The sequence below is a fragment of the Melospiza georgiana genome, chromosome 5, assembly GCF_028018845.1.
Source record: "Melospiza georgiana isolate bMelGeo1 chromosome 5, bMelGeo1.pri, whole genome shotgun sequence".
In the NCBI taxonomy this organism is placed as follows: Eukaryota; Metazoa; Chordata; class Aves; order Passeriformes; family Passerellidae; genus Melospiza; species Melospiza georgiana.
In genome coordinates this window covers 31,386,568-31,404,027 of record NC_080434.1, presented here as the reverse complement: position 1 = coordinate 31,404,027, position 17,460 = coordinate 31,386,568, and the positions used below count along the sequence as shown (strand labels likewise).

The 17,460-nt window shown below is 46.8% G+C and overlaps 1 protein-coding gene across 1 annotated transcript; it reads right to left on the bottom strand.

Annotated features, from left to right (window-relative positions):
• Nucleotides 1-3,052: 3,052 nt before the first annotated feature.
• Nucleotides 3,053-15,610, bottom strand: HPSE (heparanase). The gene is made up of 13 exons (XM_058025157.1): nucleotides 15,495-15,610; nucleotides 15,264-15,440; nucleotides 13,669-13,814; nucleotides 12,538-12,663; nucleotides 11,631-11,804; nucleotides 11,016-11,187; nucleotides 10,457-10,504; nucleotides 8,985-9,078; nucleotides 8,241-8,347; nucleotides 7,611-7,725; nucleotides 5,863-5,981; nucleotides 5,590-5,736; nucleotides 3,053-4,849 (listed from the first exon to the last, which is right to left on the bottom strand). The coding sequence occupies exons 1-13, from the start codon at nucleotides 15,608-15,610 to the stop codon at nucleotides 4,690-4,692; spliced, it is 1,701 nt and encodes a 566-aa protein (XP_057881140.1). The 3' UTR covers nucleotides 3,053-4,689.
• Nucleotides 15,611-17,460: the final 1,850 nt, after the last annotated feature.

The following is a 17,460-nucleotide window of genomic DNA, read 5'->3' as shown; positions in this document are numbered from 1 at the left end:
TTTTCCCTCTGGCATTGGACCAGAGTCCACATCACTCTCACCCCCCCCCGGCGCTGGACAAGATTCATCTGCTTCACAAGTTAATTCACCTGAGTATACTGTGATTTAAAGATGACTCTCAGAAGGAAGAGTCAAAAAGACTGAACTGTGTGGAAAAAAAAATGGTATCAGAGTTCTAATATTGCTTAAAATGTTTTAAGACTGTTCTGTGTAAATTATGTTGGAAAAAAGTTTAGGACTGTAAATAAGTAATTCGGGTTAAGTTCCCCAATTTATTTCTAAAGACTCCAGGTTAATCCTCTACAGAACACTCCCCTGGGAGGAGAAACCAAAATTGGTAAGGAACAGACCGAGAGAGGTTTAACCAGAGAAACGGGTAGAAGAGACTCAAAAGAGCTTGGAAGCTTTTCCTCAGTAAAGTTCCCCAAGAGGCAAGGCCGGGTGGGCAGGCTGTGTGAGATGACCCATACCGGACTCTTGGGAAGGGTAGTACTGATGGCTCTGATTGCTGGTGGTGCTCAGGGGAGCCCAGCTGAGCCGTGCAATGAATGCTACCAACCCCTCTGTGAGGAGGAAGTGAGCTCCTTGTCGAGAGTCCACATAAGTTCTAACCCTGATTGTGTTAACCTCTCCCAATTGGTCTTTTATCAAAAAAAAATAAGAGAGTGTATTGGATAATATACAATACTGCCACTTTTAAGCAGCCACTCCTAGGAGAGTGCCCTATAGGGGAAGCCTGGTTGTGCTTTGAATAGGATGCTGCTGAAACAAGCTCAGCAGATCTAGTAAAAAGCAAAGAAATGGTGAAAATAGTAAGAAAAATTGTTTGTTACAAGTATTTATATGGGTATACTGGAAAAGAGATAAACTCCTTTAGGAACACATTTCAGGGGAGCCTTAAACCCCTAGATTTGATCTTGTCTGGCAGCTGCACCGCTAGAGTGATAAAACCAATTTTCTTGTTGCCCAAAGAAACTAGATCAAGTTTGGGAGTTCCTATATATAATGATTTAAGAGAAATTAAACAGAACAGGCACAGTGAAATAGAAATTGAGAAAATCCAAAATTGTAAAAGCCAAATTCGGATCCCAATATCTATGTTAAACAAAATTATTCGGCTCCAGGCAGTATTAAAAATAAAGAATTCAATTATTAGGAACATTTCAAACAAAATAAAAAAGTTAGCATGTGTAAATAATGAAGATCAAACTCCTACACTTGATCCCAGCGGGTGGGAGAACCTGGAGATTTTCAAAAAGGATGTGTGGGAAAAGGTAGTTTTTCTCGCTGTGTGTGCACTTGGAAGATTGCTATTTTTACTATGCTTATTTATCTGTTTCAGTAAAATAGTGTTTGCCGTGAAGACAAACCTGAAGAAACCAAAAAAAGTAACAAGGTTAAGTAACCGTGATTACCAAAGTGCACAAGAGATTTATAGTAGATTCAAAACAAAAATCGAGAGTTGATGCGAGCTTAGAGTTTAAGCTCGATCAAAGAAAAAGAGGGGGGACTGTTATGAACAAAAACTCGGTTAATATTTTTTTATGAGAAAAAGTTTCAAAAAGGCAGCCAGACCACTGGCTCTGCCCAAGTTCTGTGTGTTTTGTTATTGTAATCACGGGTCGTTGTCGTTAATGGTTGTTTTTGTATTAGTAAAAGCCCTGGCCGGGGCGAGGTAATGGCCCTTCTCCTGGGTGGGGACCTTGCCCGAGGCTAAGTTGTACCTTTCCCAGAATAGTGAAGACACCTGAGAAGGTGGGGGGGGTTATGCAAAGTGACTCGCAAGACCAGAATGCTTTGTGGGACCCCCATCTCCAAACTCATGGAGAAACCCCAAAAACAACGAGCCACCTAAGAGTTGAGAGACTAGAGTGATGTCTGGACGTGAAGAACCGAGTGCTGAGCCTGCAGAGACGCGGAACACCTTCGGACCCTCTCGCCCTGACCATGGGAGTTGACCCCGGAGCTGAGACCAGGCCGACTGAGTGGGAAAAACTAACATCTGACACCATCTTATGGGATCAGGAGACCCAAAAAGGCTCCCAGAGAGGATCTGATCCCCAGCTCTGCCCCTGGTGGACAGAGCTGCGCATATCCTCCTCCTCTGAGTCGCCCTGGGAGACGACGGACGCTGCAGACCTGTCGAGCCGCCCAATCCTGAGCTAGTCACTTTTTAATAAAAGCATTACACAGGAGAAGAAGTCTCCTGGCCCTGTTTATTTCACACAGTGTATTCAATCCCCCGAGGTTTATGACATTCACAGAGGAATAAAAGCCCCAGAGATAAGGGTGGGGCAGGCACTGGTCCTGTGAGGGTGATGTTCATCTCTTTCAGACCATGGCTTCCTTGGAGTGCTGGGATCCAGCCTCTTTCCCATTCCCTGCACTTTTGTCCCTCGTGCTCTGTTTGTATAGAGCTAACAGTAGCTATTAGCTTGATGTGCAACACTTTGTAAAGAGCAAGGTTTTTGATTTACTGAGCTGTAAATCAAACCTCCCCTCCCTACCCCACCACCAAGAACAGGGCTCAGAGAGGAGACACGGTTGGCAGCAGCTGTCATTTGCATGTGCAAACATCCCGGGCCCCTCCTGATAGTTCCTGTGTGCCAGTCAGCAGCACATGTATCACATCTGAGTCACGTTGGGCAGAGGGCTTCTGAGCTGCTTGGCAAACACGATTGAAACACACAAACCTGTGTAGGATTTCTTTCATTTTTGTGTACTTGGGTACTCTTATTGATAATAAAAAGAAGCATGGGTAGTTATACCAAAAGAAAACTAGGGAGTGTCCTGATATCAGTATGTCAAAAAGGAGTCTTAAAAAAAATTAAGATTGCCAAAAGTTGGTATAAATTGCTTTAATTAAAATCTTCAAATACAAAACTCACAAGCATTGGAATAAACAAAATTTTTAGAAAAGTTCTAAAAAGAAGCTACCAGGCAAATAACTTTGATGTTTTAGTTGCAACTTACATTTTTACAATAATAATAATAATAATAATAATAATAATAATAATATATTATTATTAACTTTATGTTGACTGTATGTAAGACTTTCCATCTTAGACTCTCTTTGCTTCTGTTATGGAACTTAGACAATGTAAACAAACTCAGCCTTCCTGGTTTCTGATCTATGTTATCCCCTGATATATAGCCCTTCACGGAATGCATCTGCTCCATGGATGCACACACTCCTTTGACACACTGAACTCAAGCATAACCTTTTCAGTGTGCAGGTTTTCATCACAGCTACAAAAGTACATCAGCTTTGAAAGTCATCTTGTTAAAAAAGGTTCCCTGCCCTGCATTAAACCCCATGTAGCTAGTAGCATCTTTTTAAAGCTTAAAAAGGAGGTACAGTAGTGTGGGGTTGTTCTTCCCTGCTGTGCTCATAAATATAAGGCATTGAGAGTGGTGTGGGCTACATACCTTCAAGAAAAGTAGATGCAAATAAATATATGCAGGAGGCCCCAGCTACTGTCCTTGGCTTTTTGTTGCCCTGGGGACCAGCAGCCTGTGTGCCACAGGGAGCTATTGCTGGCACAGCCACCTGCAACAGGGTGTGCGTGGGGAAGGCTCAGCTGGGGAGAAAAGCCACCACCAACACTGATTTCTGTCCAAAAGTGCTGTTTTTCCAGTAGGAAGGATGTCAGCCTGACTGGGCACTTCTGTCCCCAGGATGCTCTATAGCAACTCTGGTGGTTGAGGGGTGAGTGATTTCCTCAGCACCTTTCCTATCCCATTTCCCCAAGACAAAAGAGACCTGGGTGCATTAGGGAGTGTGAAGCAGAGAGAGTTTGAGAGCTTTACCTGTGCACAGGTTCAGGAAAGTCCTTTCCAGCTCAAGTGCCTGCAGAGTGGTGCAGGCTGAAGGGTCATGAGCACTCACTGTGCAGCCTCCTGAGCACAGAGGGTTATTGCCAGGGCCTGCTGGGCTCCTCTCCTTTTCGTGCAGGGAAGAAGTGTGTGATGGCAGAGTTTGACCACCCTACAGGAGCAGCCTGCATTTCCTGCATCAACAACTTGCCTTTGGAAAGCACAGAGCCACAGCTCCATCTTGTGACTGAACAATCCTAGCTTGAGAAAAATGTGTGTTGTTTCCCCAAATCTAATAGAGGATCTGGTGTCTCTGCAAGGCCTTTGCCCCTCCAAGCACCCTGACCTTGGTTTGCTTTGTGTGTCCAGACTTTCCACCCCAAGACACCCTCAGCAACCACAACCCCCTCTCAGGCTTCCCCAGTGTGAGGTCACAGCTGTACAGCTCAAATAAAACTCTGCTTATCCTTTCTAAAGGCAAGCTTTTGAAGAAACTGCTTTAGGAGCTGTGCTTGCCAAAAGGAGAGGGAGAGGGGAGGTTGCAGTGCCTGGGTAGGCAGAGCCCCAGGTAGTGTGAGAAGCTCCCTGCGTGGTGTGGAGAAGGGTTCCACGCTCAAGCACAGTGACAGACTAGATTAAGAGCAAAACCAGCACCTGACTGGTCTTATTCTACCTGGATAATTGTCCTGGAATCTTCCTTGTACCAGTTACCCAGTGGGACCTTAGTCTTCCCCAGCTAACAGTTGTGCTAGTGCTGCAACATTTGCATCCCTTACCAGAATTAAATCCCGTGGCAGAAACGTGAATTTCTAGGATTAGAATTTCCTACTAGGCAAATGCTTTACATTTATCCTGAGTGTGTGTGTTGACCACTTAAATGCAAGCAATAGCTTTGGCATTTTTGATAACATAAAAGCCGTAGGAGAAGGCTGGAAGGCCAAGCAGTCTGCCAGGACCAAGGGGCTTTTCCACAAGCTCTGGCAGTGTTTCATCATCCAGCATCCGCAGCACGCGGCCGTTCAGCTCAATGGACCTGCAGAGGGACAGAGAGGCTGTTTGGGCAGCTGTGCCCTGTTTGCCATCGAGTGCAAGCTGCTCTGGGCCTGAGTGTAAACATTAACTCAGCCCAAAGCCAAACCAAACTTCCCTTGAATGTGTGTGTACACACACACACAGACATCTGCAGCACTCCCACTACAGGGACTCCTTCAGAGTGGTTGCACAAGCACATCTAAAAGTACATTTCTTTCTCTTCCAGTGAGGTCAACAGGTAGACAGACTTCGAAAAGTACAAATTTAAATTGCTTTTTCTTCTGAAAATATTAATATTCTTTTTTGCCCACAGAGCAGATCTTTTCCCTGTGGATGCATTAACAATGACATCAAAAAGATCCCACCCTCATACAAAGTCTGAACATGTTGCTGTAAATCAGGAGCTGGCACTTGGGAAAGCAATATACCTGTGCTTGTGCAAAAAAAAAAAAACAAAACAAAAACCAACCAAAACAAAACAAGACTTTAGCAGCTGGTCCAGAACACTGACACCTGCTAGGATAAACTTCCAAATTAACATCAAGTAAATGTCCTTATAACTTAGTAAGCTTTCAGCAGCCTGAGTTTAGGAGATCTGATTTAACAGAAGTCGGATCTTACTGAAAAAACCCCAGATAGTAACCTCTTCTTTCCCCTTGCAAATTGAATAAGGTGAGGTTTTAAAGACCATCTAAGCTTACTCACAGTCTTTCCTCAGGGACTGGAGGAATTGCAACTTACCTGGAAAGAATATTCTCTTTGCCATGAGGAAGTAAGAGGTACTGATCCACATGCTTGCTCGATAGGTAATCTGGTAGCTCCAAATGTTGGGTGACGTTGTAGAGGTTTAAAGCAAACAGTGTCACATCCCCTTCTCTGTACTTTGGGCTGCAAGGCAAGAGAAGGTGATGGTGGGGATCAGAATGATGTGTGACCTTGCAGTGTCCCAAAGGGCATTTGTTGGCCCGGGGGTGGCCACGGGCTCAGTTTCCAGGCTATTTCACCCTTTCTTACTTGAGGCTGCTTGTGCAGTGGAGGTAGACACGGAGCTTCCTCTTGTTGGCTCCTGCCAGGCTGACCTGCAGCACCTTGGTACCCACCAGCTTCTTGTAGAGCAGTGAGAGCCAGTAGTCCTGGGAGGCACAAAAACACATGGAAAAAATTGTGTACATGCCAGGTGCTCCACACATCTAACCTTAATTTTGAAGCTCATGTCAAGGGGTTTTCCCCATAGCTTTTTGCTTTACCAAGCTTTTCACATCTACTTAAATTCACACACCACAGCTAAAGGGAAACCCTGCCTGTGAGCAGCTGTGTTTAGAAGGTGCCTTAGACACATTTTCCCCTTCATAAGGAACTCTCAGAGCTCTGTCAGGGAGAGACTGTGCTTTCAAAATGCCCTTCTGCAGGGTACAGAGAACTTTGGGACTGAGTGCAGGAGTGCAAGCTGCCCTTCCTGCATGAAAGCTTGTACCTAAGGCACAGGTGCAACACCAGGAAGAAACTCCTAAACTTTGACCCCTTTAACATTGTACTTCTGAACAGGTATCAGGATTGACTTCTAAATCTGAGTCACAAATCACTTTGACACTCCAGGATTATGCCTCAGTGCAGGGCAATGACCAGTGCAGACTCATTTTTTCCAGGTCTTTCCTGCTTTCAGAGAGCTTCTCCCAGCTCGTTTGTTGGTCTTTGAGGTTTTCTTAGGAGGAAAACTATTGTGTTTCTCCTCTGACTCACCAAAAGCCCAGGAAATTACTTTTGCTATCAGCCTTCATTCTGAATCCCTCTGCAAGGAAATGTAGCCTTCTGACACTGATGTGCTTCCTCATTTCTGTGCTAACTACAGATGGGCTTGGATTTCCCTGCCTCTGAAGCATTATTGGCTTGGTTAACATCTGTACTGTCTGTTGGTGAGGAAAAGGGCACACAGTTTCAGTCCAAATTAAATCTATTTTAATGAGGGAATGAAAATCCCAAAGTCACAAGCCTGATGATGCAGCCTCTGGCATAGGAAGCAGCTGAGCAAGTAGGATGGAAAATCCCTGTATGCTGGGTTTTCTTTTAGGCTGGCTCTATGACCACCAGTGAAAATCACAATTTGGAAGCAGAAAAATGAGAGGAAAGCTAAAAAGGAAAATGCTGTCCTCTCACCCCAATCTAAGCGCTAGTAGTACAAAGAAATGTGTCGCTTCTGCAAGAACAATGTGTAGTTCATATAATGAAGTTTCATCACAGCAAAGTATATTTCCTAATAAATAAAACTATACTAAATGTATATTTCAATTTAATTATCCTTCAGCCACAACTGTAGGATGAATATGCTCATGACCTATAACACTTTAGTGTTGACTTCACTGTGGCCTGGTTTTCACATGAAATATAATTGATTTTAATACCTCTTTTCCCTTCTGTTTATAAACTACACGTCACTCAGCTGAGGAGTAGTCAAACCAAAACAGGCCATCCAGAAAAACCTTGTGAGATCCAGGAGCTTCTATGTACAAACCAGAGCATTGTGTCCCACAAATCAGTTTCTGCTGTGCTGAAGACTGGCTGCCCCCCTGCAGTTGGAGTAAATATCTAGTGTGCATACATATATATGTAATAGTACATTAACCTGTAGTGCAACATGAGATAGCTTAAGGTGCAAGGATACCTGTGGCCATCCAAGCCAAAGAAGGTGTTGTTAAAATAGCTGACCTGTCCCTCCACACCCAGAGCTGCCTGTGCAGAGGTGCATCCAGGGGCTGTTCACATACCGGCAAAGGCTCAAAGTTGGCGTCCACCAGGTGATAGGTCCCTGCCCCGAAGAAAACCTGTCTCATTACCACATCAATCCCCTGCCTGGCTGAAAGCCCGAGTTTGTCCAACCACCTGCCAAAAAATGAGGCAAATATCATGCAGATGAAAGTGCTGACCTCACCAGTACTCTGTCGCCCCTCTCAAACCAGATCGGGAAGCAGGAAAACATAACTTAGTGAGTGATGATGACTTCCTTAAAAGCACACAACTAATTTCAAGTCTTGCATTGGTTACATGAAAAAATAATTTCAGTCCACCTCTTGAAGTCCAAGTTGATGGGAACAGTTGCTCCATTCCCCTGTTTGTAGGTGGTGGAAACAAGGAGTGACAGCAGGTTCTCCTGAACTGGCCAAGGGTCTGAAGGCTGAGAGAAATCATCACACTAACAACAAGGTTGTCTGTCATTATCAGACTTTGACTTGCTGGCCCACCACGCCCTGATAAAAAGTCATCATGTCTTATAGGATGGAAAAAAACTGCTCATACTCCTCCCCAGGCAGCCTGAGGAGGCCACATTCTTCCTGTGGGGCAGCCTCATTCAGCTGTCAAAATACATGATTTCCCCACATCTGGGACCCAGTACTCACATAAAACCAGCAACATAGGTGTTAGACAATCTGGGAGCTCCTCCTCCATAGGCAGAGCTCGTCTCTCCCAGCCACACCTTCTTGTCCGGCACAGTCTGACCAACAATCTGGCCAGCGTGGCATTAGGAAAGAAGAGAAAGAGACGACAGTTAATTTTTTGGCTACTGAAATTAAAAATATTTTGTGTTTTAGCCAAAGGCTTACTTAGGATGTTTACATTTAAGGGATAACGCTCTGAGATGGGATGTCACAGAAATTTGGATCGAAAGGACTAGAAGTAGATTTACATCCCCCCTGAAAAAACACCAAACTTGCTACTGATGTAAAACAGGACAAACATCACTAAAATCCAGGTCCCATAGTTCCTCTTGTGCTGAGTAGTGCTATATTCTAAGTTATAATGCTGTCAGGATCTCCGAAAAAAAAAAAAACCCAAACAAAAAACCCCCCAAAAACATTGGGGGGATGGGATAACAATAAATTACATCCCTGAGTAGTTACTATATCAATAAATGAGAATGTTGTAGGTGTGTGATGCACCTGGCATCATGTTTGCTGCATAGCAAACTGTTGGAGCTTATTTTTGGTATCATTACTTTTAATTTTATTTTTTTTACATACAATGCCAGCAGAACTCAATCTTTGACTATCCCTGTCTATTGCTAGTAAGAAGTAGTGCTTTATTTTGGATTCTGTTAACCCCCTGGAAACTGAACATGGGAATGATTGAACAGGACGAGGCACCTCCAGGACTTCATATATGGCTGTGGCAAAGGAGTCCAACACTTCAGGGCTCAAGAAATCCCCCCTTGTTGCGCTCTGTCCATTCACATAGTAACTGAAAATCAGGGAAAAAACATAGACAAAATTAGGGAGTAATACCACCAGTGGTACAAAACACCACTGAAAGTATTCAGTTGATTGGTACATTTATCCACAGCATGATTTTTCTGTCCAGTGCTTTTTAATTTTTTGTTTCCAAATGTGTAGGTCTGTCACTTGTATTTAAGGGACTTCAAGATATAATTACCTCAGTGGAGTAAGGATATCACAGAAATTTCCACCAGAAGTAATAGGTTTGTTTGCATCTATTTATTAAGAATAAGGAAAACATTACCAAGAGCCAGCTTCTGTAAGTCTTCTCCTGTTGAGGAGTCTATGTGATTACTTGCTGTACTCTATCAAGTTATATATTAAAAATATCAGCTTACAGCATCTGTCCATCTGCTGGAATATTTTGGCCACTTGGAGGGAGCTGAAATATGGGCATCCCTATGGCATAAATGGTGCCCTCCACCACGAGCAGAAGAGCTTTTAAGTCTTATTTGTCCAAAAAAATTGGAATGGTGGTTTTTGCAGTTCATCCTGCTCTCACTCAGTCTGACCAAAAACAGCTGAAGCCTTCCAGCCACAAGAGGAAGCTAAAACCTGGTAATCCTAAATGAGTTAACAGCAGCCCAGGAAGGGGAAAGGACATGTTTCATGCCTTTCTAGCAGCTGAAAATGCATAGATAATTGATGTATGTATACATATATATAAAAAATGAGTGTGTACATCTTTTCTCACTGTTGTCTGACTGCTGCATGTCATGTCCTGCATTTGGCTCTTTAAAGAAAACTGCCTTCACCTGGAAATGACTTTCAAACATGTGGAGTTCATGGCCCTGAGGCCAGTTTACTCCACTGTTGCCGTGAGCACTTTAAACCTACCAATCAAAGTCCCTGCACAGGAGGAAAGGGCCAGGTGCCAGTCCTGTTTGCACTGTGTGTGGGATCTGAGTGTGAGTTACCCACACAGAGCCTGAAATTACTCCAAGAGCAAACTCAAGGGAGCAGGAGGAGCTGCTGGCAATTCTCCATGGACAGGGGTCAGTCAGACCTACAGGGCTTTTTCTTTAAATCAACTAGATATAAATAGAGCAAACAAAATTATCATCTTGCACATTCTCTGCATTCCCTGTGACAAACCCCTACCACTGCTTTTGGGTCTCTGCACCAAGTAGACCCTTTGGAGGCTCCAGCATCTCTGTCATGTGCTCCCTCAATTCATCTCCTTTCTGAACACAGAACTTTGTGGAGAGGCCCCTGAGAAACTGCAAAAAGGGGCATTTCACCCCCCTCTTTTCTGTTGAGACTGATAACTCTGTTCAAATTGACATTTTTTAAAGAAAATGAGGCAGTAATCAGAGTGACAGTGGCATCCAAATGGTACTTACTGGTGCCATGTGACAGAGTCGATCACCTTCCCTCCCGATTTCAGGAAGCTGCAAGCAGAGGGAATGGTGGAGGAAAGGGGATTAGTATTACCAGTCATTACTCCCCCTAGTGCAACGCCATGCACAGCCCTCCCCTCTCCCCACAGCTGGCAGTACTGATGGTGAATGCTGGGGACCAGGCTTGCCATGGCTTTTAAGCAGGCTTTGGGCAGCCTGGCTTCCTCAGCAGGTTGCTGGGAGGATGAATTGACCTTTGTATAACATGTGGGTGTTTTTCAGGCTAAAAAGCCCTTGTTAGCACAACCCTAGAGCCAGTACTCAATGGGAAAATGTGTGGATCACTGATGTACTTCCAGCAGCTGAGTTTAACTGGCTGAGTATTCAGGCCTTGAACTCAAGCATGCAGGTAAGATTATAATTGTCATCTCTCAAGGTAAAAAAAATTGTTCAACCCCTGCCTTAAAGCCTCTTCATGCCTCCTGCATATAGGGGCAGACAAGCCACAATTCTCCACAGCTGCCCCACTGCAGGGAATGCTGCTGGAAGCTCACACTCCTACCTTCTGAGCAGTCTCCGCGTGTGCTTTCGGGGCTGCCCAACGTCAGGGCCATAGAGCTTGGCATGCTGATAGAGGGCATAGGTATTCAGCAGTTGGCGTAAGTGAATGAAATCTTGCCCCAGCTGGAAGCCATCAATGTGGATGCCAGATTTCTTCCTGAAGCTGTTGGGCTCTGAGGAAGACACATGCACATCAACACCCCTCTCTATTTCTGGGGCACAAATTAGGGCAGTTCCATCCACGTGGGAAGCACCAGTTCCCTAAGGCTTCACCTGGTCTGGCATAGTGTGAGTGAGATATTTGAAGGTGAGCATGAAACCAAAAGCTTGGGGGGTTCAGCGTGCTGCTCTCCAGGACTCTGTCCCAGCCATAGGTGACATCCTGCACCTTGTGGGGGATTGTTCACCTCATCTCAAAGCCCTGATAGGAGCAGCAAAATCATCTCAATTTGCTCATTCATTTTGCCTTTCTGTAAAATCCCCCTGAAAATTAAGACCTTAATGTCTCTTTATAAAACATCACCGTGCCTTGATGTGCCATCATCCAAAATATCCAAAGTTACTAGCCCGCCCCTACTTTTCTAGGTGATGGCTAGTCTGGCCAACAAGCACTTACCATTCCCAAGTTCCCAGGAGATGTTGTACCTCTGGGAAGCACAGTAGTCCAGCAGTGCCTGGGCATTCGAGCTGTCCCACTGCAAGCCACCTTTCCGCAGCAAGGCATTGAGTCCAAAGATCAGGTGAAACCCTGAGCAGTTTGCAAAGCTGTAGAGAATATCCAGTGTATTTTCTGCATAGAGGAGAAAGGAGGGGTGTTTATCTTAAGGTAGCTGAGCTCTGGCCAAGTAACAACCTTTACTGCCTGTATTTATTTGGCCTGATGCTGCAGATGTGACAAACTTTTCCAGTCAGACAGAAGAGGTCAGGCCTCACTGCACATCTTGCAAGCTTTGAGAACCTCCCAACTGTCGCAGACGTCTTTTGTGAAAAATCCTTTCTTGGGATTTTTCTCCCTTCTGAGAAGCTGCAGTTTCAGCAACCAAATGTAAACAATGATTATCTGTTGCTGTGGAATGCAACAGGTGGATCCTTGATTGGTCTCGTGTGGATGTTTGGATTTACTGACCACTCATGGCAGAGCTGGCTCTCGCTCTCTGTCTGGGACACAGATCTTTGTTATTCATTCTTTTCTATTCTTAGCTTAGCTAGCCTTCTGAGAACTTTTCCTTCTATTTCTTTTCAGTATAGTTATAATGTAGTATATATATCATAAAATAATAAATCAAGCCTTCTGATAATGGAATCAACATTCTCGCCTCTCTCTTCACCTCAAAACCCTTGTGACCACTTTCACACCCAACCCCTGCAGCTGAATGCTATTAAATGCGGGATGGCAAACAGTAGAAATAGATTTCTCTGAGTATTTTTCGAAGTGGGTGAAATATTTCTTTTTCAGTGGTTTCAGCTCCTCTTCCCCCTTTTACCATGGGGCAGAGAACTGCATCCCCCTGTTTAAGTCTTACTTGTAATGGTGGTGTTTTTGTGCTTTTTCCGGTTCTGTTCGGCAAGAATCATCTTCTCTTGGCTGGGCCATTGGGCCAGCAGCACCTTCTCAACAGCAGCAAATGCAGGCCTCGAGCCACAAGCCTCTGTAGGACAGAAGGTTGATAGGAATTAACTCCTCAGCTCAACAGCCAGCAAACACTTGTTCCAGTGAGCTGACAAAGCATGGGCTTGATGCTTGAGGAGCAGATGAGCCAGCCTGGCATGCAATGGTGTGGCAGGGGCAGGGCAATCCTTCCTGCCCTGGCCATCTCATGCAGGGGAAAGTGCTGACTTCCCCACAGCCAGCTCCACTGACAGGAGCCATAAGACACATTTCCTTCAAAGCTTTTTTCTTGGCATGCAAACCAGGAACAGGTCATGACCGGAGAAGAAGGCATGAGCCAGAGTCACAGGAAGTGGCTACTTAGCAAAGTGCTATGAGGTGAAAGTACCACTTGACTTCAAAACTGAGCATCGCTGGCCGTACAGTAATGTAGGATTGCACAATTGTGCTACGTGCCACAGGAATATACAGGATTTTTTTTTTCATTTGAAACACCTCTTAACACTCTTGCTAAGTTCAAAGAGAAAATACCAAGCTCAAGCAGTTGACAGGGCTTCATCAGGTTTGCATTTTCCCTGTCAAAGCAACAGGAAAGCAAGGCTGCACCCCCAGCCAAGCTCTCTGGTTTTGGGAGAGAGATTGAACACTCTGTTCTCCTCAGGTTATTTCTGAGAAGAAACAGAACATCTGTTCCTTAATTTTCATAATGAAGCCACAGCTTCTGAGCTGAACTTGACCATCTTCCAGACAGTGAGGGAGCTCCCAAGATTGCTGCAGGGAGCACAGGGCAGCAAAGAGAGAGTCTCAGGAGATGCCAGAGAGGATACAAGTTCCCCTACATCCTTTCTCAATTTCCCACAGTTGGCACAGCTCTTCCCACAAACCATGCTGAAGGTCCACAGATCTCTCCATGGATGATAGCAATACTGAGACTGTGGAGGGTCCCCAGTGCTGCTGCTGTGCCCTGGCAGCATCCTCAGCCTGTGTCAAAGACCCTCCAAAACCTAGGATGGTTTCAAGTCTGACAAGTTGATGCCCACTTTACCTTGCTGTGCCTGAAATTCCCAGAGGATTTTTTCTTCTGAGGTTGAATCCTTGTTGGGATCAAAGATAAGAAAGTCTGTCTCAGTGCCACCAAACCTCAGGAAACCTGGGGACAGGGCCGTTGCCAGGGCACGCAGCTTGGAATTGCTGAGGAGGGAATGCCAAGAATTAGGAAACCACTATATTTATGCAGACTGTGTAGAGGGTAAACATGGCAAGCACTTTGAGGAACATGCTGCAGTAGGTGACCTGGGGCTACCCAGTAGCCTCAAGGAATTCCTGATGGCTTACTGCATTCCAGCCCTCTGCACTGTACAAAAGGGATGCTGATGGCCAAGTGAGCCAGCAGAGCTCTAATGGGCAACAAGGGGAGAGCATACCTGAGGGAACATCAGCAGGGAGCCAAACCCTGGGGGCAAATAAGGCAATACTTTAAAACAATCTTGGTTTTTTTCTAAACATCCTCCTTCCCTAGATTTTTTGGTTTTGTTTGTGCAACACCAACATAAATGTGCTTGGAGAATTTGAGCGCAAGACTGACTTTACATCATCAGCCCCAGCTTCCATCACAGCTGCCAAAGCACTTGCCTTTGTACCCAAGGGAGACTGAGAGTACCTGCTGGGACAGGTGTTACCTCTATCAAAGCAGGTGTACAAAAGAACATAACTGTGACCTGCTCACATTCCATATAGGATGTGCAGCACCGACAGGCAGCCTTCTCTGGGGCAAGAAGCCACAAGGCTTTGGAGGGCACTGGGCATGTTAGGTGCTATCTGCTCCGTGGTGACAAACAGCAGATTAGAGGCCACCAAGTACTTCCTGCTCCTCATGGTGGCAGGGCTGGCCTCAGGCTGAACCCCAGGGTGTGAGGATGGGGCTGGATGTTGGAGACCTGAGCACTTTCCAGTAAAGCTGGTGACACCTTTCTCACCAGCCCAGTGAGGACAAAAACGTGCAAGTAGTGGGAAAGGAGGACTGGAGGATCCACACGTTTTTTGAACACTTTCATGGATGGTGATTCCACCATCTGCTTCCCTGCGCAGCCTGTTCCAATGCATGATTACCCTCTCAGTGAAGAATTTTTTCTTAATATCCAGTCTGAAGCCCCCTGATACAACGGAGGCCGTTTCCTCTCTTCCAGTCAGCAGTCAGCTGGAAGAGACTGACCCACACCTCACTACAGCCTCCTTTCCGGTGCTTGCGGAGGGCGATAAGGACACCCCGAAGCCTCCATGCAAACAACCGCAATTCCGTCCGTTTCCTTCTCCTTTTTTTCTGCTGGCAAAGCAGCTCCTCTACCAGGCTCATTCTCGAGCTGAGCTTTCCCTGCATCCCCCCATGCCAGCCCCTGCTTTCCCGAGCACAAGCGAGCCGGCGCGGCTCGCACCTGGGGAAGGTACCGCCTTCTGCCCCGGGAGGAGGGAATTAGTGAGCCCGAAGCAGCCGGGATCCAGCAGCCTGTCCCCGACCCCATTTCTAGGGGTGAGAGACTCCCCGTTCCCCCCGGCTCGCTCCGCAGCGCCTTTGCCGGCATGTCCCGCTCCTCCCCACGAGGACCCTTTCTCCTTTGCCCAGCTGGGCGACAGGCGACTCACCTGAGCAAGGCGACATAGCGCGGGTCCCGGGCGAGGCTGGCATCCAGGGTGAGGGAGAGGAAAGCCGGGCTCACCTCCGCTCGGGGGCTGTCCCGGAGCCCCAGCCGCAGCACCGCCGGTCGGTGCTCCTGGGCCAGCGCCGGCGGCAGCAGCGGAGGCAGCAGCAGGAGCGGCAGCAGCGGCGGCAGCAGCATCCCCGCTCCCGGCCCGCCGCGCCGACACCGCCGGCACCACCCCGAGGAGCTCGGAGGGCGGGCCCGGAGCTGCAGCGCTCCGCTCCCCGCCGGGAGGAACCGCGTTGGCGTGAGCAGGACCTTCCTCACCCTCTGGAAGAGCTCCAGCAGCATCTTCGAGCCTCAAATGAGCGGCAAGACGCCCGACAGCCGGTGTTACCCAAACGCCTCAGCCATTGCAAAATGAACCTGTGTTTACAGCCGGCTCCTTGCCTGCTCGCACCTTCGCAGCCTTGCAGCCGCTCCTCCAACATCCCACCATGCCCGGGCGGCCCTGGGCATTTCCGTGTACAGCCAGCGGTCTGGAAAATGTCACCAGCTCTGAACGCTGCCTCTGCAGGGCTGGGATGTCAGCCTGGAACCCCGTCTGCGGCCTTCACTGCGGGACACCGACTGCCAGCAGCACAGAGACCTGTCAGGCTGAAACCTGACTGTTGCAACAGTCCTTACTGTTGGAACAAGTGCTTGTCCTAATTGCAGAGGTATGAAATTTGTAATTGCTGTTACCAAAAGGTTTCAGGCAGGCTCTGGGTCTGCCCTCTAGGTGCACCCTGCAGAGTCCAGTCCGTACCAGAACTCGTTCTTTGGCAGCAGCTGACCTTGCCGGGGAGGCCTGTTAGGGAAGAGCCAGCTGCAGCCATGGAGCAGGTATGGCTTAGTGGCATGGAATGGCTTGGGTTGTTCCAAACCCTACACCATGGACAGGGATGCCTCCCACTAAACCAGGTTACTCAAAGCCCCATCCAGCCTGGCCTCGAACACTTCCAGGGATGGGGTGCACACAGCTTCTCTGGGCAACCTTTGCCAGTGCATCACCACCCTCACAGTAAAGAATTTCTTTGTAACATCGAGCCTAAACTGACCCTCCTTCAGCTTAAGGCCATTCCTCTCTTGTCTTAGCATTCCATGCCCTTGTAAAAAGTCCTTCTCCAGCTCTCTTGTCATCCCTTCAGGTACTGGAAATTGCCTAGAGCCTTCTCCTCTCTAGGCTGAACAACCCCAGCTCTCTCAGCTTCTCTTCAAAGGAGAGTTGTTCCAGCCCCCTGATCACCTTTGTGGCTTCCTAACAGATCCAAATTCTTCTTGTTTGGGGGGCCCAGGGCTGGATGCAGTACCAGAGATGGAGTCTGGAGTAGAGGAGGACAGTCACCTCCCCTGACCTACTGCCCACTCTCCCTTTGATGCAACCCAGAATACAATTTGCTTCCTGGGTTACAAGAATATTTCTAAGTTTCTATGTGCACTACTGAAACATTGGCAGAATTTTTAAACAACTACATTTAACACCACCACTACATTTCCCACCTACACCAATTAGTCCTGAACCATCCATATTTCTTAGGAAGTTTGTTTTGAAAATGGCTGTCTGCTGGACCAGGCTGTGAATCTGTTACTTTATTCAGGTGCAGTGCTTCCCATACACACCGAAGTTGGGGCATTAATCTGTGGCTCAAGTGCTTGCCTGCCTGGCCCTTCCTGTTCCTGCTTGCTCTACATTTTTGTACTATTAAGTAACTCTGCTCCGGAACTAGAAGAACTTGACTAAATTAACTCTGCTTTTGATAAGCTCATCCACGGCCCTGCCAAAAAGGAAGCATCAGTGACACTTCTGTCTCAGTATCTTAGTTGGGGTAATGCTTCCCATTTTGGGAGTGCAGCACCAATTATATGGCTACACCCCAGGAAGGGCTGGGGTGACTATCTGCCAGAGGAATAACTCATCTATCAGCTGATGACTGGAGCACCAAACAAACTACACCGCCCCATGGGTAAACTAAGGATACAAGAATGTAGTTCAGTGTGTGAAAAAATCATTGCTGCAATTCTAGCTAAGGTTGTTGCCACAGGTGCAGGAGGAAAGGTCAGGAGCTGTCAGGCAAGGTGAAGCCTGTGCACAATTTCTTTCTGTTGGAATTCCCTACTTCTGCCTTTATTTCCTTCATGTTCTTCTTTGAGAGGACACA